Source organism: Drosophila arizonae, chromosome 2 (genome assembly GCF_054131065.1).
Source record: "Drosophila arizonae isolate 15081-1271.41 chromosome 2, UAZ_ARI_1.0, whole genome shotgun sequence".
Taxonomy (NCBI): domain Eukaryota; kingdom Metazoa; phylum Arthropoda; class Insecta; order Diptera; family Drosophilidae; genus Drosophila; species Drosophila arizonae.
Window position 1 is genome coordinate 17966394 of NC_142922.1, and position 26768 is coordinate 17993161.

The 26768-nt window shown below is 42.0% G+C and overlaps 2 protein-coding genes, 2 long non-coding RNA genes and 2 other non-coding genes across 9 annotated transcripts; 5 read left to right on the plus strand and 1 right to left on the minus strand.

Annotated features, from left to right (window-relative positions):
- The first annotated feature begins 970 nt into the window (after nucleotides 1-970).
- Nucleotides 971-1042, plus strand: TRNAT-UGU (transfer RNA threonine (anticodon UGU)). The gene has a single exon. It is a non-coding gene; the product is annotated as a tRNA-Thr (tRNA).
- Nucleotides 1043-4484: 3442 nt separating this feature from the next.
- LOC149270472 (uncharacterized) lies at nucleotides 4485-8966 on the plus strand. Of its 4 annotated transcripts, none has more exons than XR_016269755.1 (5): nucleotides 4485-4568; nucleotides 6847-7271; nucleotides 7326-7868; nucleotides 7920-8075; nucleotides 8130-8964. It is a non-coding gene; the product is annotated as an uncharacterized LOC149270472 (long non-coding RNA). The 4 variants fall into 4 exon arrangements; XR_016269760.1 differs by having other exon boundaries at nucleotides 4527-4543; nucleotides 8130-8966; XR_016269756.1 differs by having other exon boundaries at nucleotides 4528-4636; nucleotides 8130-8966.
- eIF3d2 (eukaryotic translation initiation factor 3 subunit d2) lies at nucleotides 4879-6939 on the minus strand. Its single transcript, XM_018000079.2, has 2 exons — nucleotides 5324-6939; nucleotides 4879-5258 (listed from the first exon to the last, which is right to left on the minus strand). Exons 1-2 carry the CDS (start codon nucleotides 6705-6707, stop codon nucleotides 4978-4980), a joined length of 1665 nt encoding a protein of 554 aa, XP_017855568.1. The 5' UTR covers nucleotides 6708-6939; the 3' UTR covers nucleotides 4879-4977.
- Nucleotides 8967-10994: 2028 nt separating the features above from the next.
- On the plus strand, nucleotides 10995-12582 carry Adk1 (Adenosine kinase 1). Its single transcript, XM_018000081.2, has one exon. The coding sequence runs from the start codon at nucleotides 11170-11172 to the stop codon at nucleotides 12403-12405; it is 1236 nt and encodes a 411-aa protein (XP_017855570.1). The 5' UTR covers nucleotides 10995-11169; the 3' UTR covers nucleotides 12406-12582.
- Nucleotides 12583-20350: 7768 nt separating this feature from the next.
- On the plus strand, nucleotides 20351-20981 carry LOC149270473 (uncharacterized). Its single transcript, XR_016268558.1, has 2 exons — nucleotides 20351-20499; nucleotides 20566-20981. It is a non-coding gene; the product is annotated as an uncharacterized LOC149270473 (long non-coding RNA).
- A 1076-nt stretch (nucleotides 20982-22057) lies between these two features.
- Nucleotides 22058-22129, plus strand: TRNAT-UGU (transfer RNA threonine (anticodon UGU)). Its single transcript has one exon. It is a non-coding gene; the product is annotated as a tRNA-Thr (tRNA).
- Nucleotides 22130-26768: the final 4639 nt, after the last annotated feature.

Sequence of the window (26768 nt, forward strand, 5' to 3'; positions counted from 1 at the left end):
GTGCAATGATTTCGCAGAGGGTGTAACTGAATATGAATGATTTAAGCAGCTGAGCTGGCGCAACCAACGACCCTCCCTTCACCTTACCACCTCTCCGCCTACTGCACGCGCTTGTCGAATTATATTCACATTTTCTTTTTGTTGTAATATTTTTCAACATTTTTGAAAACTTTGCGCGTTGAACATGAAATTTGAGCGTCCCAAAAAACTTTATCAAAATGTTGTGCAAAGTTTCATTTTGCTCCCTTTTTGGGTTGGTTAAGGAAAATTATCACTATTGTTACAGATTTGCAAACGGACGGTAAAAATCGCCTGTCAGCTCTGCACTGCGGACATCGTGCGGCTTGCCAATCTCAGCTGCGCCTGAATATAAGACTAGCTAAGAGAGTGATGAAAAAAGCGAAAAGACAACCAAAAACTAAACGTATTTGATTGAAGATGATTTTTTACATTTTCAAAGGCAATTAAATTATATTCATTTACAGTTTGGCTATTCGGTTTTTGGATAGAGCTAATATATTAATTTTTTTATTTTTATTTATTTTTTATTTTATTTAATTTTTTTTATTATTTTTTGTTTCTTTTTTTTTTTAAATTATCAATATATCAATCGATAGATGATCGGCAGTTAAAAGTTAATCAATTTTTTAATTTAAACTATTTCATACTTGAATTTCAATTTATGTCTCAGCTGAAGCTTCAATCAATCATGGCTGATATTTAAGGTTCATTTGCAATTTATGAAACATTCGTGTTCAATAAATGCCGCCCCGTTATCTTCGTTAATTTCCTTAAATGGCAAGCGCATGTTTTCTCTTTAGTTACATATGCTGCATGCTATCTTGGAAAACAACTGTTCAAACAATTGTTTCAGAGCTCGTATCACTTATAAGTATTTATATCAGCGATCGCTGATCGATTGTCAGCGCAGTGAGAATTTGTCGCGCTATTCGACGAGCATTGACAAGAAGCCTCTTTAGCTCAGTGGCAGAGCACTGGTCTTGTAAACCAGGGGTCGTGAGTTCAATTCTCACAGGAGGCAGAGAGAAGACGAAGAAGCAGCTACATCGCTTTTTCATTTAACAATTCTTTTATGGATAGATATAAAACATAAAATTTATATAAAATCTACAAATTTATATATATAAAATGTAATTAATATATACTTGAAATGAAGGTTATTATGTATTTAGAATTAATTAATCTTTTGTTATTTAAATGCAATTCACTGTTGTAAATTTTACAACTTTATATAAGTATGTATGTATTTATTTATTATTTTTTAATTTTTTTTTTTTATTTATATGGGACAATTTATATATAGAAATACAAATCTTTATCAAAATCCCTTAGCTATTATTAACTTTATTTTAAGCTAAGCTTTTAAGCAATATCAATCATTAGGCAAAACCGTCAAATACCTTAAGCCACTTTCCGTATCAATTGGTGGCCATTGCTTCCAATGTCTATCAACAATTCACCAAGGCCAAGTGCCACGCCCAGCGCAGCTACACCTCCTACTTTTGCAGCTGACCTTTTGGGAAGGAAAAAAGTTGTTTTTTTGTGACAAATTATATTTAAATGAGCTGCGTTTGGAAAGTTGGGAGCGCATGGACAAATTGGCAGGGCCAATGTCTTGGGCAGAAAATACGAAAAAAATAAAAATAAAAGATGCAGAGCGAAAAGCTGACAGAAGTCGCCAAATTAAATATGCCAAAGGCAAAGCAAATGCCAGCGAAACAGAGAGAGAGAGAGAGAGAGGGAGAGAGAGAGAGAGAGAGAGAGAGAGAGAGAGAGAGAGAGATATTCAGAAAGTTTACATTCAACTGATTCGAAACTCTTTTTCAAATTTAGCCGGAGCAGTACGCCAAAGGGCTTTTTTTTTTTTTTTCCTGGGCTTTAGCTGAGTTGTGGGCCGGGGGCTGGGGTAGGCAGCTTGATTTTGACATTTTAGAGATTTGTTGCTTAAACGGTTAAATGGCCCCTGGCTTAAATTCCTGCAGTCAGGAGGGCTGCGCGTGTGGCTGTTGGCTGAATTCAAATCAAATTCAATTTACAGTTGTGGGCAAAAGTTGTTGTGCGCATTTTTATTTTCATTTTTATTTTGTACAACTAGTTTCATGTGTGTAAAATGCAAAAGAGTTTAATTTGCAATTTGTCGCCCTCATTCAACGCATAACTTTTCATGCCGCACTCCGGCGCCGCCGCTCGCCCGCTGTGGGTCGACGTCGGGCGTCGGGCGTCAGGCGTCGAGCTTGCGGTTCCATATGCAAATGCCGGCAGTTGAGTGGCGCAGCCCCTGCTTTGGACCTGCCTGTGCGTTAAAATGCACACAAAGTTTCGCATTGAGGCGGCACTTGAGCTGGCTTCGGAGCTGCCACAGGCCGCAGTGCCAAGTGCGCAGTTTGTTAAACGCCTTTCAACGGCGTGGTTAGCCAAGCGCAGACCTTGAAATGCAGCAGTCCTGCCATGGCCAACAGAGCGGGGCGGGGCGGCTGGGGGCAGCTAACCAAGCGCGCAACTTTGCTATGGGGCAGCCACACACACACACACACACACACACACTCACACAACTAAGCTTGCAACCATCAACAAAAGTCATTTTGCAGTTGCCCCGGATATGTTGATTTAGCAAACAAAATGTTTTAATTGAATAACACTTATGTCTTTTTACTGTTACTTTTTATACATTTTGTTTCATATGCCCTTCCCTCTCTCAAACAAAAGCCAGCACTGCGTATGCTTAATATGGCCTCGCTAGTGCTGAGAGAGTCCATTGGAAATTGTCTGATTTTGCCCAGAGCCGCTGCGGGCTAAGTTAGCTTTATGATTGCCTGTTCTGAGATTGTTCGGGCTAACAGTGCGTATGCTTAGTATACGCACAGCCAAGTGTCTGCTGCAAACTTCAATTGCAATAGCCAATCGCACTTGACTGCAAATTTATTCAGTTATTTGTGTCATGCATAAGACGCACTGACTATTATTATTTTATTCAAATTACGTACTCAATCAGCATAGCTGTATAATATAAATTTAATATAATAATGTCATGTTAATATAATAAAAATCACAGCCAAATTCTGTTGAATGTGAAGCACAATACTAATTAACTGCAGAAAGATTAATTAAAATATCTGACAGCTACTAAATCAGTTTTGTAATTACAAAACGAATAAAATTTTGTTTTTGCCAATGGGCATTTTCACAAACAATTAAATATTTGAAATGAAATTGAATAACAACAACAAGCCGGTCGCTCAATTAAATGCTTGTGTTTATGTTATTCTTTCTTTCCTCCCTTTATCGAGAGTTGAATTCGGCAATTTAGTTTACGGCACAAAAGCTGCGCTCCCAAGGGCTGGCTATCAATTAGGCTGTTAATTTGAGTGCGATTTGATTTGGCGCCAAATTAAATAGTGAAATTCAATTGAAATTTCCACACAGCTCAATTCTTTTACTTCTGTCTAATGAAATTGCTACGAAATTTGCATTGATTGATGCCAGTTTGTGATTTATTGTTGCCTAAGGCAGAGCGGAGCTGCACAGCAGTCGAATGTCCTGAGCTCAATTACTCGCTGTGTCTGTGAGTGGGTGTTTGTGTGTAGGTGTGTAGGTGTGTGTGTGTGAGAATGTCAAATGTCATTCAAATACACAAACACACACACAACTACACTTGACAGTGTACATTTATTTAGCTTGGTTTCATTTCGTATTTCTTTGCATGCAGAACCGCAATGATTGATGCGGACATGTTATCATCAAATAACTGTGACTCTTGTCACATCTCGGGGGGCTCCAGCATGTCGGTATCTGTGGAGGGGAATGCAGAGCTCTACACATGTGCACAAGGCAACATATGTTATGTTGTGCGTGTGTGTGTGTGTGTGTGTGTCTGTGTCCGCTTGGTCAAAAACTCAATTTAAATTGTATTTATATCCATTGTTCTGCACCAGTCAAGCGCATTTGCCATTCCTGTTGTTTGCTGCTGTCAGGAGGTCATTTATCTGGATTCACAGCTCGAGGGGCGCTATCAGTCAAGCCAGCCGCTCACAGCAGTAACAATAACAGAAAACTGAATATACATCTGCATATATTCAAACGTGGTATTCAAATATCCTAAACACTATCCATTGATTAGTGGCATTTCGAATGAATGAATATACATACAAATATTTTTAGACCCTTTATGCTATGCTGGGTTGAAGAGATTCAGTTGGTTAAATAATACAACTTTTTTTATTCACTGATTTAGCTTATAGAAGCGTAGCCATCAAACAAATTACTACAAAGAACCGCAGAAGATCATTTAAGTGGTCTATATGTATGCAGCAGTATTCATTTGATACTTATATTTGAGTAAAACGAAGCTCGAATGCTTGCAGCAGCAGAGAGAGCTCCCATTGGTCACTTGAAGCTCGACTGCAACGATCTCTCTCAGGCACCGGGCTCAACATTTGAGCGAGACTAAGTGTATGAGTGGAAGAAGCCCTATATAAAGGGCAGCAGCTGCAGCATTACTGCAGTCGTCAGAGGCCGGGTGAAGGTCAGTCGTGTGAGCTGAAGTGAAGGTGTGTGTATCCAATGAGCAGAGAATTAAGGGAATACTAGCAGAAAATATTTAGAGTAAATATTTAGGGTAAATATTTAGAGAAAATACTTGGAGTAAAGACTTATACGACACTCTTGGAAGAAATACTTACATAGAAAATACTTTATGGAGCTTGCTACGCCTCCTTCTGCCTGTTACATACATTTAACATAACCATCACGCCCTGATTATCATTTTCAATGGGTGCAAGGCATGACAATAATCCAACATTGCCTTGCAAGTCGAATCTTACTTCTATTTCGGACTGGACTCTATTCATAAACCAGGAATTTTCGCTGTGCCTAACATTGATTTATTTTCCAAGCGAAAAGCTATTTATACAATATAAATATATGCATGTGTATGCAAAATCGAAGCAAATCGTAAATTTAATTGGCCATGGACTTTAGGAAAGGTCTGTCCTCGCTAGTCTCCTCATCCTCGTTGCCGTCCGAGTCGAATGCATTTTCGGGTATGTCGTACAGGCGAATCATGGGCTTGTTGGGGTCCTTCATGATCAGATATTTGCCATCCGGCTGCTTGAGCACAATGTCGACCAGGCAGCGCAGCACGCCCCAAGCATTGTCCATATTCAGATTGATTTGTGTGGCGAATTCCTGAGGCTTGAACTGCTGCAGGCCCAGAATAACGTGGCGCAGATGATCGTTGCCTGCAATTAAGATTGTATATATATATATATAGACTATTTAAGATTGAGAGATTCGGTTGGCTTACGATTCACGCGCGAGACATAGCCCAGCTTGAGCTGATCGGAGCCGGCGAGAACCGCCTCCACGGTCCACTTGGCCAGCTTGCAGGCATTGTTGCGGAGCTCCGAGGCGAGCACGGCTCCGCGCTGGCTGTCCAGCTTTTGGCGCCACTCGACACTGTTGGCCGCCTTCGAGTCCCACTCGTTGAGCGCCTTGATAGAGACGAACTGCAGCTCACCACTGGGCGACTTGATGACGCCGTTGTGCTTGCAGCGAGCAATGAGGACGACATCGTCGCCCAGTTGCCACTGCTTGTAGCGATAGGCGACGGAGGCTAGCTCCACGCCGGGCTCTTCGAAGGGGTTTGGCTCCTCGAACTTGTGCTTCGGCTCCTGGTCGCCAATCTTGAGCACCTGCTGGCTGAAGTTGTGATTGATGAGTGTGGCCTCCAGGGAGAGGCTCTGCGGCGAATTGATGGAGCCCTCGCTATCCTGCGGCGGCTCCAGGGCCGTCTCGTTCACCGTCAGCAGATCGAACTGCGCATTGTCGCGCTTGTCCAGAAAGACCTTAGTGCCCAGCTTCTCGATGACAATGTCCCAGGAGTAGTTGGAGCGCGTGCAGCACATCAGCGTGGCGATGATGTCATCGGTGGCGAACACGTTGCCCATCGTCTTGGACAGGCGCCGGATGACCGGGTCGTCTATGGTGCCCGGTACATTGATGATGCGATCGACCTTCTGCAGCGGCCGCTCGTTCTTCACGTTGATGCGGTCGCACTGCTTGTCGTAGTACTCCAGGGCGCCGCAGGTGACGATGTCGATGCCATCCTTAATGTTGGGCAGCGAGAGCTTGAGCAGCCGGGGGAAGTCGATCTCCTCTATCGAGATCCAGTCGGAGCGCACAAGCACGGAGCTCTCGCGCAGACGAACCGGGGCGTTGCGCATGAAGCGGCGACCCGCATAGCCGCGCCGCATGTCGCGCCCCTTGCCGTACTTGTTGCCCGCACCGGCACCACCAGCGCCACCGACACCACTCTGACCCACACCAGTCATCGCATTGCCACGCACATTCCGGCCATGGAGGCGCACATTGTTGCGCTGATTGGGGCGATAGCGATTGCGCTGATAGGGCTTAAGGGCGCGCGGATTGCCCCCATCCACCAGGTGAAAGGTGGCGTCGTCGTCCTCGTGGAAGTACGCGTACTGGCTGTTGTTGCTGCCAAAGGTCGAGGCGTACTTGTTAGTGTACTTCTTCTCCTGCACCGGCAGCATCCAGTCGCTGATCTTGCCCAGGCGGTCGCTCTTGCAGAAGGGCTGATACGGCACCTCCATATCCGACACATCGCAGGGTCCCCAGCCGAACTGATTGTACTCGATGTAGGGCTTGATGAACGGCGCGTAGTGCGACATGATTAACCAATGCAAACTCTATTCAAATCGATATTTCTAAACAAAGCTCAATTCGCGATTCTTGCACAAAAGAAAAAATTAAAAAAAAATTCAATTTCGATTGTAGATTTAATTAATTTTTATTTGTTTTTTTATTTAGAAAGTCTTTTCAACACGTTTTCCGAGTGTGAAATGGCGAAAATTAATATGGGGACTAGTGAAAGGAAAAGCAAAGCATGAAATTTTTTCAAATTGAATAGCCTACTTGGATCGCCGAGAGAATTCAATGAATAAAATAGAGCTCGATTTCCATGCCTATATTTGACATTCCAATCGATATATTTTCGCACTTCATACACTTTTGTAACATCTAATGAAAAATCAACAGAGCCGAGAGAATGCTTGCATATTGAGATCGAAAGAAAATTTTTAATTTCGTATAGCAATCAATGGAAAGGAAAAACAATGGTCGATTACCTGAAAATCTTTCGGTGGTCGGTAAATACAATCACTATAGGAATAAGCATCTTCCTTATGGTATGCCGCCTGTTCCTACCCATGGTTAACTTGGATCACTCATTGCCGGCAAGTAGAATGCGTTTTTTGATGAAATCTAAAACTAAGACTATCGTTTTTTAGGTGTTTTTAAGAGCTGACAATCCAGAAAGCATATAGAGCCTACAATGTATCACAGCGGATTTGTATTATAAATTTCGAATTTAATGTTTTAATAAAGCCCGAGTCGTCGCATGTTCTGAAACAGAATCTCAAGTCATTTGTATGGAAAGGCCTAGTTAAATACTAAGTACAGTCACTGTATGCTCGAACCTAATCCCTTTTGAAAGCCCGAAAGCTGCGCATTTATTGTTATAACTAGGGTACTTTTGGCATTGTGCTCTTATGGGGAAATGAGCAGCAGATGCAGCACAATGGAAATGCGAGTACAGGTAGTCGTACACGCATCCGAGTACTCAAGCTCATCCGAATGAATGTGAATGGCAATGCGAGGGCGAGCGGTGGTGGACAGGAACATCCTGCATTTTATGCTTGAATGCGGCACGTTTCAGCTTCAGCTTCAGTTTCAGTTTCAGTTCCAGAGGATGTACTCGTGCTGTCGTGTATGAGAATCTGGCAACAATCTCGTTAAAAGTAAAGGCCAAATTATAGTAAAACTAACAGAAGGTAAAGGTAATCACATAAAAAGCTTGTTACCTAACAATCTCAGTTGCCCAGGCAGCGGCGCAGGCGTAAGCGGAAGCGGATATCAAAAACGCGTCAGGCGTGTGAATGTCTCCCAGAAGGCGGGTGAGCTGGAGCTGGAGGGAGCTGAAGTCATGTGCTGCACATATGCGAATGGACTTGGTCTCTTGTTTTCATTTTTGCTTTTTGGTATTTTCTACTTTTTTCTGTATTTTTTTATTTTATTTTTTTTTTTTGTTTTAGCTTGGGGCTGACTGGCACTCAGCTGGCTGCTAAGCTTTTGTCAGGCCGACAGTGTCATGTTGATGTGTTCATTGTGTGCCAGTGGCAGCTGCTGCCGCTGCTGCTGCCGCTGCTGCTGCTGCTGCTTACGTACACCCAGTGTGCACCCTAAATCCCACCCCGCCCGCTTGACACCCTGAGCTACAGTTAACACACTTAAGCCACATACACTCGGCTGGCTGTGCGTGCCAGTGTTTCGGTGGGTATGAGTGGCTCAGCGGCTGCTCGCGTCTGTTTGTGTGGATTATAATTGCCATGCGGCTGTCAGTGACTGCCGGCACCTCAAAATGCAACCGCCAACCCCAAGTCCCGCGCCCCAGCAGCTGCAGCTGCAGCTCTTGTTGCATATCATTTTTAATGCTAACCACATGCCACATTATGCAGCTGCATTGCCGCTGCGGTCGAGCTCCAGCTACAGATCAGCGTCAGACGCCCCCATCCTCGGCTTCTCGAACAACTGCTGTTGCCTACTTCTTCACTGGCTTCGCCGCCTCCGCCCCCATCGCCTCTGCTGCTGCGGTCTACTAAAGGCACCCGACGAAGAATAATGTTCGCACATAAGCAATTCCTTACCCAGGAAGCGACAATCTAAGAACAGGTATTAACAGCACACTCATATCCTGGAAATCTCCCATCAACTTTGAATTCCTTAAGTTGACAGACTTGGAATATAAATGTGGAAAGAGTTTGACTTAGATGATTTTCATTTTTATAATTTAGCTGGATTTTTGGGATTTATTATGTACATTTATATATATATATATATTTTTAATTTAAGTATTGGTAAAATATTTAAGTGATAATTACTTCTTAAAAAGAAAAGAAAATTCAAAGAAATTTAATTTAATTTAGTTTTTGTATCAGAGATTTGATATATTTAATGTTAGTTATAATTGTATTTTTAATTATAATAAGAATTTTATAAATTACTTATTTACTTTATTTGTCTATTAAAAAATAAAAATAAAAATATATGTTTTTTTTTTTTTTTCTTCAACTTATTGGAGCTCAAATTTCTTCCAAGGCGAGTACGGCCTGTTTCATTTCAAGTGCTTAACTAGGCACAGGGTATCTGCATAACTGAAACAGCAGCAAAGTGAAAAACCGCTTGCATTCTTTGCGGTGCTTGCAGGCGATAAGCGACGCTTGTTGCTATTGTTATTTTAGCTGCTGCTGCTATTGCCATTGTTGTTGTTGTTGTTCCATTCAGTTGCATTGCTGTACGGCTGCACGGCTACTGCTACTGCTGCTGTTGCTGCGGCTGCTTTTGTTGCATAAAAATTAATATTTATGCGAGGCAACTTGTGCAAAGCACTGCAAATGCCATTGTTTCCAACCGGCAAACAGCCCCCACTCGTGGCAAGGACGTTCCGGGTGGCCGCAACTGCGTCCTCAGCTCGTCAAGCGCAACGCGCTGCCAGCTGACAAGACGTACATTTTTATTATGACGTCCGATTCCCTGCCCCACCAGCAATACCAACAGCCCATCCACCTACCCACCCCACTCCACACTGGCCCCCTTAAGCGAATGAAAATAAAACTGCTCACACCTCGTCGGCAGCCAGAAACACCCAACCACCAGCAGAGCCCACACCGCACCGCCCCGTCCCGCCCCGCCCGCTTGGACTACGTGCGCGTCGTAATGGCACTTAAATTACATATAAAAATGCACGACAAAATGCAAATGTAATTAATAGCATATTAAATGGACCGACCATTAATATAACATGATTGATTTATGCGGGTAATTAAAGCTGCTGCATAGCACAGCCACGACTAGGATATACCCTGTAGGCAATTTAAGTGGAAGTTAGAAATGTGCTGAAAATTTGTTAATCAATTTAATTAAAGTGCGCCAGAACCTGTAGAAAATTTGAATAAAAAGAAATGTGAATAAACATGAATAAAATTTTTAAGCGAAGTAAAATCAACTAAGAGAATACCTTTTACCCTATATAACAGTTTCACTAGAGGGAATTATCAAATAAAATCTATTGAATTATAGCTTCACTCAATGATCTTTTTGTGAAAACTATGTAACAGGCAGAAGGAGGCGTAACAGACCCCACAAAATATATATATTCCTCTCATAGAAGATATATATATATGTATATAGTCGATCTCAGAAGATATAAGAGCTAGAGAGCTGAAATTTTGCATGCATACTCGTGTATACCATACGCAGTAACCGATATCGATACCGATATCGAGATTAATCGTTAAATTTATTTCGTTTTCAGCTTCATTTGAATACTATTAGACCTGGGGGCTTCAGAATCATTGTCGATATATATTTAATATATACGATGATTTTTAAATTTACAGATTTTGGATACCGCGCACCAAATTTCAAAAAAACTATTTGAAATATACACACATTTAAGCATTATGATTACGATCTGAAAGTTTCATTAAGATAGTCCGTCTTCAAATGAAATTATTCAACAAATAATTTCTCATAATATTGCCCACACTGCAGCGCAGCCCAAGCGCAGTCGCTGCTTAATGCGCAGTTGGCAGAGCGCAGGCTTATACTTGCCTGTGGATGCATCTGTATGTATGTGTGCATAAAAGAAGTGCAGAATGATTCGAATATCTGCTTGGAGACTCAGGGTATCTCCTAGTCGAGCAGTCCCGAATAGAGCCTTCATACTTGTTATATATAGTAAACTAGGGACTTAGTGCAATGCAAAGATTATTAAAACTTTTTCTAGAGCAAGAAATTTTAGAAGTTATACCTTCGCTCCATTATCTCATTATATATTTTTGCGTATATATGAATATAAATATACAAATCTATCCAGTTAGCTTTTTAAAAGGGTTTTTCCTACCCAAAAGGAAACATTTGTATTTTCCATCAGTGCTGGGTTAGAAGTGTTTTAATCGTCTGTTGGCTGGCAGCTCGCTCGGTAGATCCAAATTCGTGTTTTCTTTCCGCTTTTGATTTCGTAAAAAAAGAAATGTGCTAAATATTGTTTTGTTGATGTGAGAAGGTAGGACAATGAGATGTTTGCGCGGATTCTTCGTGAACAATCTAGTTTGGCGCGGATTGCGTAGGGCACCAGCAGCCAAGCAGGGCAAGCACTGGAGCAGCTATCTCATCAAGGGGGGCAGTAGTTTGATGGGAACAACTGCCATTGGCAAGACCTCGAAGGACATTTACGCAACAATCAAGGGCGGCTCGAAGGAACCAATGGATCTACCGGAGTGCGTGCTTGTTGGCTTTGGCAATCCGCTGCTGGACATCACCACCACCGTGGAGGACACGCTGCTGATCGAGAAGTATGACCTGCGCTCAAATGCAGCCATCATAGCCGAGGAGAGCCACATGCCGCTGTTCGAGGAGCTGACGAACCAGGAGTTTGTGCATTATGCGGCGGGCGGCGCCTGCCAGAACTCGATGCGCATCTTCCAGTGGATCGTGGGCAAGCCTTTTCGGTCGGCGTTCTTCGGGGCTGTGGGTCGGGATAAGTTTGGCGACACGATAGCCAAGAGAGCGCTAGCCGATGGCGTCGAGACCCGCTACCAAATCAAGGATGATGTGCCGACTGGCACCTGCGCAGTCATCCTGTCGGGCACTGATCGCTCCGTGGTGGCCAATCTCGGCGCCGCGGCTCTCTTCACCACGGAGTGGCTGGATATTGAGGAGAATGTGTGCCTCCTGGATAATGCCAAGTATTTCTATGCCACCGGCTTCTTCATAGCCGTCTGCCCGGAGAGCGTGCTCCGCATCGCCAAGCTCTCGAGCCAGACGAACCGCTACTTTGTGCTCAATTTCAGCGCCGTATTCGTGCTCCAGTCGCACAAGAATCATCTGGACGAGATCTTGCCCTACTGCGACATGATCATTGGCAACAAACAGGAGGCCTTGGCCTACTCCAACACGCACGATTGGAACACCACGGACATCTTCGAGGTGGGGCGGCGGCTGCAAAGCCTGCCCAAGGATAACTGTCGGCCGCGCATTGTCCTGATCACCGATGCCGTCTGTCCGGTGCTCTGCTTCCAGGACAACGACAAGGTGCTCCAGTATCCCGTGCCGCCCATCGATAAGAAGACGGTCGTCGACACCAACGGCTGCGGCGACGCCTTTGTGGGCGGCTACCTCTCGCAGCTGGTGCAGCACATGCCGGTCGACTATTGCATACGCGCTGGCATTTTCGCCTCCCAGCAGGTCCTGCGCATCGTTGGCGTCCAAATCGAGAAGCTGCCCAAATTCAACGAATCCTGCATTTGAGATACCGTCAAATTCCATCGAGCCTTACCTCGACAGATTTTATTCAAATTAAGCGTGAATTTAAATCTCGGCAAAAAGTTAATTAATTATGAATTAATTGAAAATGCTTTCCGCCTTTGACATCGTTTGTGGCAGTAAAACAAATTATGAAATAAAAGTATATTAACATCCAATAAATCCAATAATTAAACAATAGGCTTTGACATGGCACACGAATCGCCTTTGGCATTAGTCAAGGCAGCGCCTGCACACGTCGATGTATTTATTGTATATATCTGTACATATATACCTCTTTTATATGCTGCGGTCGGGTACAAATAAAGCGCGAATCGGGTAAATGCGAAAACTCCGCTTTGGTGTGGGTCTGCGGTATTGGGTATGTTTGGTCCACTGAGCCGAGCACCGGGCAAACAGAAGTGGAATAAAAATATGCGTTGCATACTTTGCAGCGCCAATGTAAATTTACCGCCCCCCTTGTTAAACAGCCCCCCACCCCTCACTTCGCAGTGCGTTACTTGTCGGGCTTTGTCTTCTTGCTGCCACGCAATCCCAAGTGCCGACTGTTGACTTTGGTCCGGACAAAATATTACGAGTAGCAACTGAAGCTGAAGCGGCAAACTGTGAAGCGCAGCAGGCGGAGTCAAAGGGAGAGTGAGAGAGGGGGAACGGGCGAACGGGGGAGGGGGAGGTTGTGTCCGTCGCCCGACTGATTAAAACGATGCGTCCAGCATCTGCGTGACAGCAATTTTTTCTCGTTAAATCCTTAAACATCGCTTCATTCTGCTCGTTCCCCCTCGCTCTGTCTCTCTCGCTCTTGCTCTCTCTTTCTCTGTTTTCTTTTCCCAACCCTTTTTTTGGTCCAATTTGATTTCTTGCAAGCGCAGCACAGCTCCAGCTCTGCAGCTCTCCAGCTCTCCAGCTCTCCCAGCTCCAGGCCATAATTTATGCATGTATCCATTGTGATTTATGACTTGATGCGCGCTTCTCCTCTTCTTTGTGCATTTCTTTAGCAGTGTGTGCTCAATGGCTTAGCCATTTCTTGTCGCATCCTTCCACTTGGCCAGGACACACACAATTAGCTGGCAAAAATGTGCAGCGGCATAAAGGAAACGTCTAAGCCACAATCAAACAATGCTGCCTCAAGTCACAAGTTCAGCTCCCCCTTCCGCACTTGGCGAACCAAAAAACACTATCACACCCACACACACACACGCTTACACTCATATGCAGCATTGCAGCAGGCGACTGCAAAAGTTTCTTGTGGCAAACAAATTTAAATAAAACTTCTTTGTAGCAAGTGGCTGGAAAAGTTTTCAGATTTGTCATGTGCACATCTTCAAGCTAATATTCCTTCACACTTAGCTGAAATCCAACAAGTCGTTCCAACTTATGCGAGCCGACACGCAGATTCTTTATGGCAGTCCAATTGGTAAACAGAATATCAGAATGTAAGACATGGGATTTATTATATTGTCTATGCATTTTATTTTATTTGATATTTCCTTTTTTTCATTTTATTATATATTGCGTTCTAAGACGTAATAAAAGAAAAAAGTTATAAACATTTAATGAAAATGTTAACACTAAATTGCCCGACTCAGGCCAAAGCGCAGAGCCAACAATTGCATTCAGGTGGAGTTCATAAAATTACTCATACGCACCGGCTGCGGCGACTTTGACTTTGACGGCGATAAGTTTCAAATGCTGCTTGTAACTTTGTTCCAGCAACAACAACAACAACAACAGCAATTGACAGTAAATGTTAAAGTTATGTGTGTGAGTGAGTGTGTTTTGCAAGAAATGGCAAAAGTTTTCTACTTACTTTGTGAGCCGCTGCTCTTGGCCTCTCAATGCCAATGCTGACACAACCAGGCAACATCATTGCCCTCACTCCACAGTCGCCTCTAATGTCGCAATGACATTAACCCAGTGCAAGCAGCGCGTCGCCGTTACAGTCGCTCATTCAGTCAAGTCCTGCGAGGACCCGCAAAGACCACAGACACTTTATGTCCTTGGCTTCCGCTTGTTGTTCTCGTTGTTGTTGTTGCTTGTCCGTGGTGCTGATTGTCTGAGACATTGCCGCGAGCCCAGCATTGATTCAGCACTTCCATTCAAGCATTATCTCTCTCTCTCTCTGTCTCACTCTCTCACTCTCTCTCTCTCCCTCTCTCTGTCTCACTCTCTCTCTCTCTGTCTCTGTCTCTCTCTCTCTGTGTTTGTGGATTATTTGAAATTATCGAAGATTTCCGGCATAATGGCAAATTGTGTTTCCATTGTTTTTTCATTGGTGGAAATTTGTTAGTGACTCAACCCCGATGACACTCAGGATTCCAAATATATTACATTCGTCTTAAAGAAGCCAACGACATTCAAAAGGATCCGCCACACACAGTCACACCCCCGCACGTACACTGAGCTGCTTGTTAGGCGCTATAAAATTGAATTAACTTAATTCGATTGCCTTGTTCCAAATCCAAATGCGATATGCGTATTATTTAAGTACTTCAACTTGACTGCCACAGCCATAACAATGTTTCAATTAGATACCACATAAAAGTGTGTGTGCACGAGTGTGAGAGTGTGTGAGTCATCGGTAATGAATGTAATTGATTATATAAGAGAGAAAATCAAATATGGAGTGTGGTGGCCATCGCTTTAGGAGTTGGAACTGTAATTAGTTTTAATTAAATAATAATGACAGCAACAAGCTGCTCTTCGAGCAGATAATGCAGGCTAGGGGTTACCCTCTAAGTGACTTGTGATTGTATATGTGCTATCGCTGATATATGTATAATATGACGTAATGCTGCGATGTTAACAGCAGCAGTAGAAATGCCTTGCAGCAGTGAATAACAGCAGTGACCAATAACAGTGTATAACAGCAGAATCTAACAGCAGTGTCTAACAGTAGAATGGAGCAGCCTCAGTGATTCTCTTAACAGTGTGGTCCAGCAGAATCTAAAAGCAGAGCTTAACAGCAGAGTCTAACAGAAAACTCTAACAGAAGAGTCTTCTGCTGTTGGAGTAGTAGTATTTATGAAAGGCTAATTGATGCATCAATTTTGATTTATGTTCTCATTGTCAAATGAAATTTAGAGAGAGAGAGAGAGAAAGAAAGAGAGGCAGATAGATAACCGTTGCTTAACGTAGTGCCGGGTGACACTGAATGAAAGTGAGATTCGTAATGATTGTAAGTGGACGCAGAAATTCTCATGAAATGCTTACGAGTGGATGATTCGGTTCTCACTAAATAAATTCCGATATAGACATATAACCACAGATATGGAAAACAGAACATTTGATGTAAGCTGATTTCAAATTTAAATACATAGTATTTATATTTATCTCTCTCATGTATTATATCCATTTACTTTAGACATTTTTGCAAAGCAAATTAAATTATTTTAAAATATATTACATTTTATTCCAGCAAGCAAAAACAGTAATAAATAAAACAATACTATACAATTACTTTTCTTTTGTTTTTTTCTATGCTCTGCAGACAGAATTTTACATTTTCCAATTAAAAGCTAAAAAAAATTACCGTTACAGGATTTTTATTGCCGTATCATTGTTAAAAATTGATAAAAATTTTTCTTTGAATACGGTCCGCTCTTTAATAATAAATTATGTATTTACTTGTCGGAGCTCCATCACAAAAACTATAAAAGCTTTCCATAAGCAATGTAGTGCGATAATTTGCAGCAATATTATATTTCTTGGATATTTTTTGTCAGGGCTACGTCTTGTTTGTGCCAATAAAAGCAAACAGCATTCAAAACCATAAAAGAGTAGATAAAAAAAAAAAAAAAATGTGAAATGTTTTTTGCTCTGCTGTAAGAGGGTTGCGGAATGGGTTTTTACTTTTGACAAGTTTTTGCAACGCCATTTTGTTTATATTTTTGGCTGACAAGAGAAGAATGAGATTTCGATGTCAGACGATTGACACAAAGCACCAAATATATGCAAAATACAATCTCCTTGCTTCACTGACTTAAAATAAAATAAAATAAAATAAAATAATAAAATAGGAATGCAAATAAAAACAACAATGGCGACGACAAACAAATCTTGTGCTTTTGTAAGTGGACTGAAAAGATGTGTATACGCCCATATCTGTGTATACATGTACATAATATATTGACAGATTGAGCTGCAATTGCAGGGCAAGAGCATGACTCAAATCAAATTGCAAATTGCGCATACGCCTCGTGTTACACATTCGAGTGTAGCCGCCTTGCTGCCTGTCCAGCCACTCGACGCTAATGGACTTTAAAGTGTGTTCTGAAGCGTTCAGTGCCAGATTCAGATTTCGAGCAGACAGTTGCCAAAGTTTAAAGTGCTCCACACACTGTTGTCACACACGTTGCGCATACGCCCCCTGTTACTGTGGCAGCTTCAAAAACTCCCCTGGCACTCATATAAAAAGCAGACAATCGCTTGAACATGTAGCTACTACAATAATTTTGTGTAAATAGTAAAATGTCCTCATTCGAAATACGCCAAGGAACACACACACACATACACACACACAGAAAAACTATATGAAGCTAAGCATGCTCAACTTGCGCATTGTCTAGGTTCTTTTTTCTAATTTTGCAAATTGCTTTTATAGCCACATGCACAGCATCAATTCATCTATGTTTGTATGTGTGCAAGTGTGTGTGTGTTAATTAGGAATATCAACAGCACTTAAATTTGATGCCGTTTATAAGACTCAAGTTTCCAGTCAGTGTCTTGAGGTCAGCTCGCACACTTGTCCTCTGCTCTTAGCTCATTGCTTCAAGTCTCAGGACAGTCATTTGGCATGTGTTCTCTGGCTTTTGGGGCTTTTAGCCGCACTTGGTTAAGCGGCTGGCCAATCGCTTAAGTTAAACAGGAGTAGAGTGTGGGAAGATGTGCACAAAATATATATAACAAATGCTTAAACAAGATTATTAGGTAGATATTCATTAGTTACCTATGCTATTTAGTTAAGCGGTTAGTACAACGATATTAAAAATAGTATGTGTTGCCAATTAAGAAATAATAGAATTCATCAGAATGCAGCAAAAGTCAAGGTAAGAGTCTGTTCTTAGCCGGGACGTAACAAACTAAGCAGGAGGCAAAAATAAAATAATTGGACAGCAATTCATAGCTGCGCAAGTAACTGCAGTTTCCCGGGAAGTAGAGCTGCAGGAACAGTCGCTGGTATCAAAAACACATTTGCGCGCATTAAAGGATGGGCCAAAGAAAAATGAAGGGAACAAGGAAAATGGCAGCAAAAGAAATCCAAATGCGCACTTAGCAGAAATGAGCTGCGTTTTCGGAAAATTAACTTTCAACAACATGTGTTGAAATGCATTTATCTTCCGGACTCATAACGAGCATACCCCCCTGCGCCACGTTCCGGCCGTCCGGGCAACCGGACACTAAAACTTCGCTTAACAACTGGGGAAAAAAGGTGGAAATTAATTTCGGCCTGGAGCAGGAGCAGCAGCGGCAGCAAACGTAGGAAAACCTGCCAAATTGTGCTAAATGAGCGCCAAGTTGAAATTAAAAACTAAAAAGGGGAACGGGAACGGGCACGGGTACGGGTACGGGCATGGGCATTAGAGTCGAGGGACGAGCACTGCATCCATGGCCATCCATGGGCATCCAAGGGAGTTGCAGCAATTGCCTGAGGCAAGTAGCCCCGCATTATGATTGCATCATTTGGGGCTAATTTGCATTTAAATACTTGGCTCTGTTATTGTTCGAGTGCAGCAAGGCAACTTTTGCCACCACTCTGTGTGCAGCCGGCGGCGCCAACGGTGCGTGTGTGTGTGTGTGTGCTGGGACGAGGCTTGGACTCGCTCTGCCGTCTTGGCGCAAAAGTTATGCCAAGTCAAGGATATCATGAGATTGTCGTGCACTCGTTCCGGCCAACTTCAGCTTCAGTTAATGCGTTTGAATAATGAATGCAAGACTACTTTTAGCCGGCGTGCACCTTGCAACCAGCCTCAAACCTGTCTCCCTCTCTCTCTCTATCTATCTATCTCTCTCACTCTCTGGCTCTCGCCCTGAGCAGATAACAATGTACAAACTGGCGCCGTTGCGCGGTCATTATTTAGAGGGCCGTCTGTAGCACAGCTCGAGGCTTGCAACTGGCGGCCATCTGGCAGCAAAAACGCGTTAAGATTTATTGAATGCCAGATGAGTCATTTTTTCGTCTTTATTTCTGATACCCTGCATACGCCATGAATGGGTGAACAGAGTGTAGATTGTCTTTAATGTAAATAGCCGGATATATAAATCACAAGCTGAATGCGATGATAGAAAAGTAAGGCCTTGTATAATACATTAAGAGAGATACAGTATTCAAGCATACATATGTATACTGCCGATTCGGCATAGTCATAGTCTGAATTAAGTTTCAGATATTAACTTAAATAGTTTTACATTGCTCGAACTACTTCGTTTATCTCATTCAAATATTTTACCCAACGTCCCCTCCTATCCAGAGTACAATCCATATTGAAAATCTGATAATGAGTAATGACAGACCATTTCTTAGGGTATCGGCAAGCAGAGGGGCATCTTAGTTGCATCAATCAGCATCTTTGATCTACTGCTCTTCCATAAAGTAAATACTGAAGCAGCCACAGGCCTCTGCAGCCAGTGATTCACTCTATAAGTTAGCATTAATTTTAAATTATTTTCAGTCTCTAAATAAATAAATAAATGAATGCTAAACTGGAAAGTCAGTATAGAGTCTCATTTCATATTCATCTACTTCTTTATTGCAGACACTTTTTACGATAATCTCCGGCCAATCAAGATAAACAAGCTCAGCAATTGAAAGCGTTTTCATTTGCCAAAAACTTCATATAAAAAGTCTTTGTTTTTATAGGATTAAACAGTCGACAAAAAATGTTATATTATAGAGCAATATTTCCAAGTCATTCAACTGCAAGGGCATTGAAACTTCGGCTACAGCTTTAATCGGCCTGCTGGCCTTCTTTTTTTTTATGTTTTGTTCCACCAACTCGTTTGACGTTGAAGCTCATCCGTTGCGTCGTGCCCCTTGCCATCCCACGAACATTGCACTTTTAATAACTTGCATAAAAGTTTTATGTCTCTCGCTGCATGTTCGGAAAAACTTTGCGTGTGTTTGGCACTTGAAAAGTTTGGAGCGTGCCCCCAGGCGCTGTTCGCGGCGTAGCATTTGGGGTGTATGCAAAACAAAATCGCTGGAAAAATAATCGCATCAAGTATTTAAACTGACATTAAAAATATTGAAAAACACGATAAATACTTGTTAAGTCTGGCTACGGGCTCTGTTGCCTCCAAGCACTCTATCTCTCTCTTACTTACTATCTGTAGCTCCCTTGGTTGCTCTCTCTCTCTCTCTCTCTCTCATTCTCCCTTTTTCACTCTTTCTCCAAGCAGTCGCTGCTACTATAACTGCTACTGCTGATTATCTATCCACTAGAGGTGAATACAACATCTTTGTATTTGAAAATTATTTTTTTTTTAACTTTTCGATATTATTCAATATTAGGTATTAAAAACTTCATTTGGCGAGGTATAATACGATTTTTTATAGAATTCTCATACACGAAACTATGATATACAACGTTTGTTATCGAGTTATGGAGTTTCAGTTTTAGCTCTCATATTATTTATTTGTTTGGAAAGGACGTATAAACAAAACTAAAGTTAAGCTTAAATGAACTAAAAAATATAATTGAATAGTCTGAAATATATGAATATGTATAGCTATATAGCTATTTATAGCTGAAAGGAGTTTTCAGATAATATTAACAACATAATAAATTCATTTCCTTAAGATATATCATAAGAAAATAGAACAAAAATAAATTAAATAAATAAATAAATTAATAATAATAAAAAATAAATAAATAATCAGTTAATATATTAATCAAGACAACTAAAACTCAGTAGCTTAGATTTTGGTATTCAAGGCAAAATAATACATTAGAGTATTTCTTATTAAATTTTATTTGAATACTTGAGCAGCTTAGCCGTTCGTCATATGAAATTCAAGTCAGAAGAATGATAGATTTACAATTTTTCATATCTTATTTCTTTTCTGGTCTCATCTAAAGAAACGTGAGTAAATCTTTCCTTAATTTGTGTATCGACGTCGTTGCATACAAATCGAATGAGTTTTTTTAGTATCTGCTGCATCTGAATGCCTGATGTCAGGTATCTCCTAATGGATGCTTATCAATGCAGTTGGGTGTGATGCTGGGACAGGTGTGTTTACCGTTATCACACAAATTCAATTCAATCAGATGTGAATTCATTAACTGAATGCGATACTCCAATTACGTTTGAATGGCCCGAGAGGAAAATGCGCGGAAAAGTCGTTTATATATTTGTCAATTACTACGTGCATTCATGTTAGCAGTCAATTCAATGCAATCCCCAGCCCCTACCCAGTGCTCGCACTGCTCCTGCTCTAATTGCTACCCTTCAGTCACATGCAACAGGCGAAATTGATATGCCGCAAATGGGAAAATGTTTTACACCTCGACAGTTAGCTAATGAAAAGCTCTGGCTGATGCCGGGTGGGTGGCTGTCAAAATACACAGGTGCTTCATGTGGGTGGGGTATTGCTCACAGCCAATTGATTTGGCAATTTACTAAAGCAAGGGAAATGCACGCAGACACACACAACCACACACACACGCACACACACGCATACGCTGACGCACATGCACATGCATACATGAAACGTTGCGGCTCAGTGGCCCACGCAATTACGCATCGATAGAAACGGATAATACGAGGTGCAAGGTGTATATGTTTAGAAGCTTATTTAAGAGCCGCTCGGACAAAGGCAATCAAAGGCCCACCCAATTCAACGAAGATAATGTTAATGTTACCATCATCAAAATGATTCAATTACCGAAAACTATATGCAACTTTACTTTCAAGACACATTTAAAATGGAAATATTTTGATTTTAAGCTATACTCCATTTACTATAAATTCAATTAGGAATATAGCATATTTGTATGGAATGTATTACTCATGGAGTCTTTTATTTTAAATGCATATGCAAAATAAAGATAATGCAAGTTCAGGATATCTTTTTGATCTGCACGACGCGTCGAGTTGATTTGGCTTACTAGCGATGCACAGCTGATAATTTGACTTTGATCTTAACACGTAACTTGAGATCCGTAGAACAAAAAGCAAGAAAAAAAGAAAAACATTACAATCTCTATAAACCAAGAATAAACAAAGAAAATGCATTTAGGTAAAAATATATTCAGCCATTAACATCCCATCGCAAAGCGCATACACTCCCTCCAAGAGCAGATCTGCCTAAACTGCTCAGTAGGAAGAGCGTGTGCCTGTGTCTGTGTGGGTGCTGAAGCTGTTGGCTATATACATAGACAGTGGACGCTCAATGTTTGGTCTGCCAACACAGCCAGGGGTATCATCTAGTCGAGCAGTTGCGCCTCGAGCACTCCCTCGCTCTTATCAAATATCGCATGTGAAGCAGCTTCGCTGCGTGTGCGCTGCTGAATTTGACGCTCTGTACTCTTATCAAGAAGTTTCACTTAACTAATTAATATCTGCTTTGATGATCTGTGCCAGCACTTAGCTAATGATGGGTTTTCTCTCTTATGCCAGAGCTGTGCGATCCCAATCGTCGGCCTCTTTAGCTCAGTGGCAGAGCACTGGTCTTGTAAACCAGGGGCCGTGAGTTCAATTCTCACAGGAGGCATTAGGGGCGACTTTTTTATAGAAATAAATAAAAAGGGAGCTTGGGAACTGATTGGAGTCAGTAAATTCAGCGAAAGCTTCAGCAATATGAGATGAATAGACGGTGCATTCTTTTATTTAAATTGAATCATCATTCGTTTGCTAGGTCGACCATGACCAAAAATTAGATCAAGAGGTGGCCTCACAAATTTGTCTTTTAGTGGAATATCTCGAGAAATCTGAATGGAGACAGAGCGCAGAGCGCAGAGCGCATAGCAGAGGCGCCTTCGGTGGGACATGACAAGTCAATTGACAGACAACAACATCGCTTAACGTAATCCCAAGCAACGAACGGATGCAATAATTTGTGATGCCGAATGCCACTGGCGCACCACTGCACCACATGCAGCGCCCCAAGCAGACATTCAGGCTGGCAGGCAGGCAGGCAGCATCCTGCCAGCTACAACCGCATCCTGCTGGCAGATGGGCGGGCGTACGGAGCAAAAGGTCTTTCCGTGACGTCCATATTCGCAGTTCATAAAATTGAGCCACTGGGCGGAATTGGGCGTGGCCTTGTGCGGGTGCGGGTGCGGGTGCGTGGGCGGCTCAGCAAATCGAAATAAAAATTTATGTGCACATGTTTGAATTTATTGCCCATCTTTGGCAAAGAAGCAAGTGCCTGGATATGGACGCACACACACACACACACACACACGCACATACACGCATGCATGTATGTATATAGCAATGCGATAGCAGAGCCCTCTCTAGAAATCAGAAGCTGGCGTTAGCGTGTGTAAATGTTATTCAATCAAATGTGAAATCATATGAACGATTGCTTTCCACTCATAAACATTTTATTTACCTTTAATTTCGTGCGAAGCGCCTTTTATGCTTTCACGCCGTGATTTAATGTGATTTTCCCTACGACCCAGCCGCGCCACACCCCCTTACTCGCCTCACCCGCCCACCAGCTCAACATCTGCCTGAACTGCGGGCGAGCAAATCTCACCCATGCAATTGTTGAATTAAACGCACGCGATTTTTATGACTAAATAAAATGTTTTGATGCACTGCTCCGACACTGAGCCACTTGAACGATGTGTGGGGCATCCCCAAGTCTCAAAATGCCAATTTCTATTTACCCCGCAGAGAGAGAGAGAGAGAGAGAGAGAGAGACAGACAGACATGAGTTTGAAAGTCTTTAACCATAAATAAACACATACAAATTTTTCCATTGGGTCTTTGATTTATGCAACATGACGTCTTTTTCATGGCAAACGTGAATCAAATCTTGTGTCGCTATTGTTTTTCGGGCGCATCATTTGTTGTTAGGCATTGAAGACAATTCGTATAAAAATTTGTTTAGTTAGGATATCAAAATAGGAATAACATCATATTTCATATAAAAGGAATAAGGTAGGGTGAAAGAGTTGAAGGAGTAATAAATAATTATATAGTACAAAACCTATTCAATTATAATTAATTTACTTGAAGCAGCTTTCATTTTCAATTAAACTGGAATGCATCTTAATTAATAATTAATTTACATTGTTACTTCAATCTCAATGTCCATTATCCTCCGCATCTATCTCTATGTCCCCAGGCTTTGTGCATTTCTATAATAATCACAGACAACTATCGCATAGCCCATTACATTGCTCACTTAGATAAGAACAGATATTCAAATAGTATATAGAGAGAGATATGTTCGTACATATACTGTGACAGCTATTAGGAGCTCAGATCTTGACTGGCATATCCTTTGAATTTCCATTAGAGTCAAGTCTCTGCCTTGGAATAATCTGGCAATTCAATGATGCAATTGAATAGCTTTGGTTTCGCTTTTCCTTTTTCCGCACATTTTCAATTTTATTTCCTCTTATTTTTGCTGCGCATTTCGTATATTTTCTTCCCTTTGATTTTTTCTTTTTTTGTTAATTTTGCGGCTGTCGAAAAAGTTGTTGAAGCGCACCTTTATTTAAATACCTCAGCCAAAACTTTTCTCAAGATATTTGCAAACATCTGTTTCCTGGTTGCCTGCGCCGAGCTCCCCTTTTCCTCGACGCTTCCCGCGCCCCACCGCACAGCCAGAGCACAAAATCAAGCTGCAATTGGAGCACCGAGTGCAGTGCCAGCTGCCAGCAAAGTCGCTGATGATGAAGTTCCAATGCGGTCTATCCAATGGCTCAGACCAGCGATAATCCCCATTCATTCATTTGACAAGTTAGTCAGCTAAAAATACCCTGCAATGGAGCTATAACTGGGGTGCCTACGATAAAGTAATTTACATGATTTATTATCACTTGTTTTTAATAAGATATTCTATAGAATATTTAGATTCGATAATGATTTTTCCCCAAATCATCTCTGAAGTCGAACAAAAGTAAATACTTAAAAAATACTAAAAATATTATAAATAATATCAGAGACTGCTTTCATGGTAAGTAGTTCAATTTATTTCAGATTCTCCATATTTAATGTAGGGTATCTTTGCGCCGACTACTTGGTGCTTGAAATGGTTCAGCTGTAATCATTTCCTTGCGGCATGAATATAAAATTTTCCATTCAGCCGGCTACTGTTGTACGTTTGTTCCATTCACGGCATTTCCCAGAAGTACATGTACCTACTGTGATTTTTGTCACAGTGTACGGCGACATCATTGCGTTTTTGCTGCTTTGCTTTCCGCTAGCAACTGTTAGCTGATTTTATAATGGCTAACTAGCTGGGGCAATGCTACTATGTATTTTGGCCTGCTTAGGTTCTCAGTAATTCTCTCTGTTCAGCTCTGTCTCCGGGTCGCTCAGGCTGTCCCTCTCGCACTTTCTTCTTCTGGCTGCCAGTCGGTTTGTCTGTCCAAACGCAAGTTATTCGCATTCTTGTCCGCTGCCATTCCACCTTTAGCTCGCTGTGTTATTATGCTGCCAGTTTTTCCTTTTAGGTTTTTCTCTTATATATACATACATATATTTCTCCTTTTTTTTTTTTTTTTTGCTTTAGGTTTTCCTGTAGTTTGCACACAAGTTTTTCATTTGTAATTCAAGATGTCAGTCAGCTGGGAGAACCAAAACTTAATTAAAGTTCCGCACTTTTCCGGTGGCCGGCCCAAGCGTTGGCTACTGCACTTGCTGCCCCTGCTCCTGCTCCTGCTGCTCGTGCTGCACCAGCTCTTATATATGTATTTAGTCAGCACAGTTACGCCCACGGGTCACGCCCACGTTTCCACAGTTCGTCTGTCTGTCCATCCTTTATATATAGCTGGGTTACATTTATTTTTTGCCTCTCTCTCTCGAATGGGCGGCTTTCAGTTTATCTTACCAGCTGCACCTGCTGCAAATGGCCCAGCGATACGACTTTGTTTCGAGGAAGGCATTCAACTACCGTCCCGCTGGCTCATGTATGTAATTTGATGAGCTTATTTTATACTTTTCGCTTTTAATTTGGTTTTATGTTCATTGCTTATAAGCCATGAACAGATTCCAACTTGTTGAATTAACTGAGTGCACGGCGAGCCAAGGCCACACAGAGCGCAGCGACACGAATGAAACGGAATGAGACTCCGAGCTGGCCAACGGCCCAAGGGGAGGAGTGAAGCATAGTTCCTTCAACGTGCTGCAGATCAGTTTCACTTAGCAACTGACCAGCTTAAACATCGCACTTAATTAGCCACCAGCGTGGAGCACGTGGCGACTGAGTCGACTAGACCGAATGAGATGCTCGCTCATTAGCTATGCATTGAGTTTGGGGCACCCTAATTCGGGTGTCAGCTGCTGACGTCAACGTCATAGCAACTGGATGCCAGCTCACATGCAATTAGCATATGAAGAAATCCGACTCTGCCACACAGCTTTGTCCTATTGTTGCCGAGCTGCCCGGGCAGCATGCAGGCACGTGGAAAATTTATTAAATTGGTCACCTTCTGCTGCCCCACGCCGCCGTCGCCCACACACTCCGCCCACCTGCAGCCGCACTGCCTCTGGAGCGCCTGTTTGTGCGCACGCATGTAAATTTAATTGAATTACTTGTAGATGCCAGGACCTTTGCAGGTTTAAGTCAAAGTGTATCTCACAAAGCCATTAAAATGCCGACTGCAGACACCATTTATGCAGATGGCTGAGCAATTTACTATGCAAAGCATATTTTAAGACATTTTTTGAGCATTTGCGTTGCATCAAAGTTTACATTTTTATCTTGAGGGGGAATTTAAAAACCAGAGTGAGCAGAGATCATCATTCAATTCAATTAACAAGCTAGAATTTTGCGGAAGCAATAATACTGAAAAATTATAACAGTCTCGTTTATTCTTGTGATGAAAAATATGCTGAAAATTCTGAAAATATTTCAGAATTCAAGAAAATTCCTTTGCATAGAATATCCAATTGGGGTAGAGAAAATTCCTGCTTTAAATAAACTGAAGCTATTTCTCAATATTTCCCGAGTTATTCACACACTGGCCACACGCAGCAGCCACAAAAGCTAGATATTAAGTATACGCAATCATCGCCGAAAGTTTTGCTAGAAATTGTTGTAGCCAACCTTCGTCTGCTGCGCTTCAGAGCTTTCGAAACTTTCGCTGCATTTTTATTAGGCCCCCAAGGTGCGCGGTGCGAGGTGCGAGGTGCCAGCGGCTATGCGGAAGAGCCCAATGTCAATGTCATTG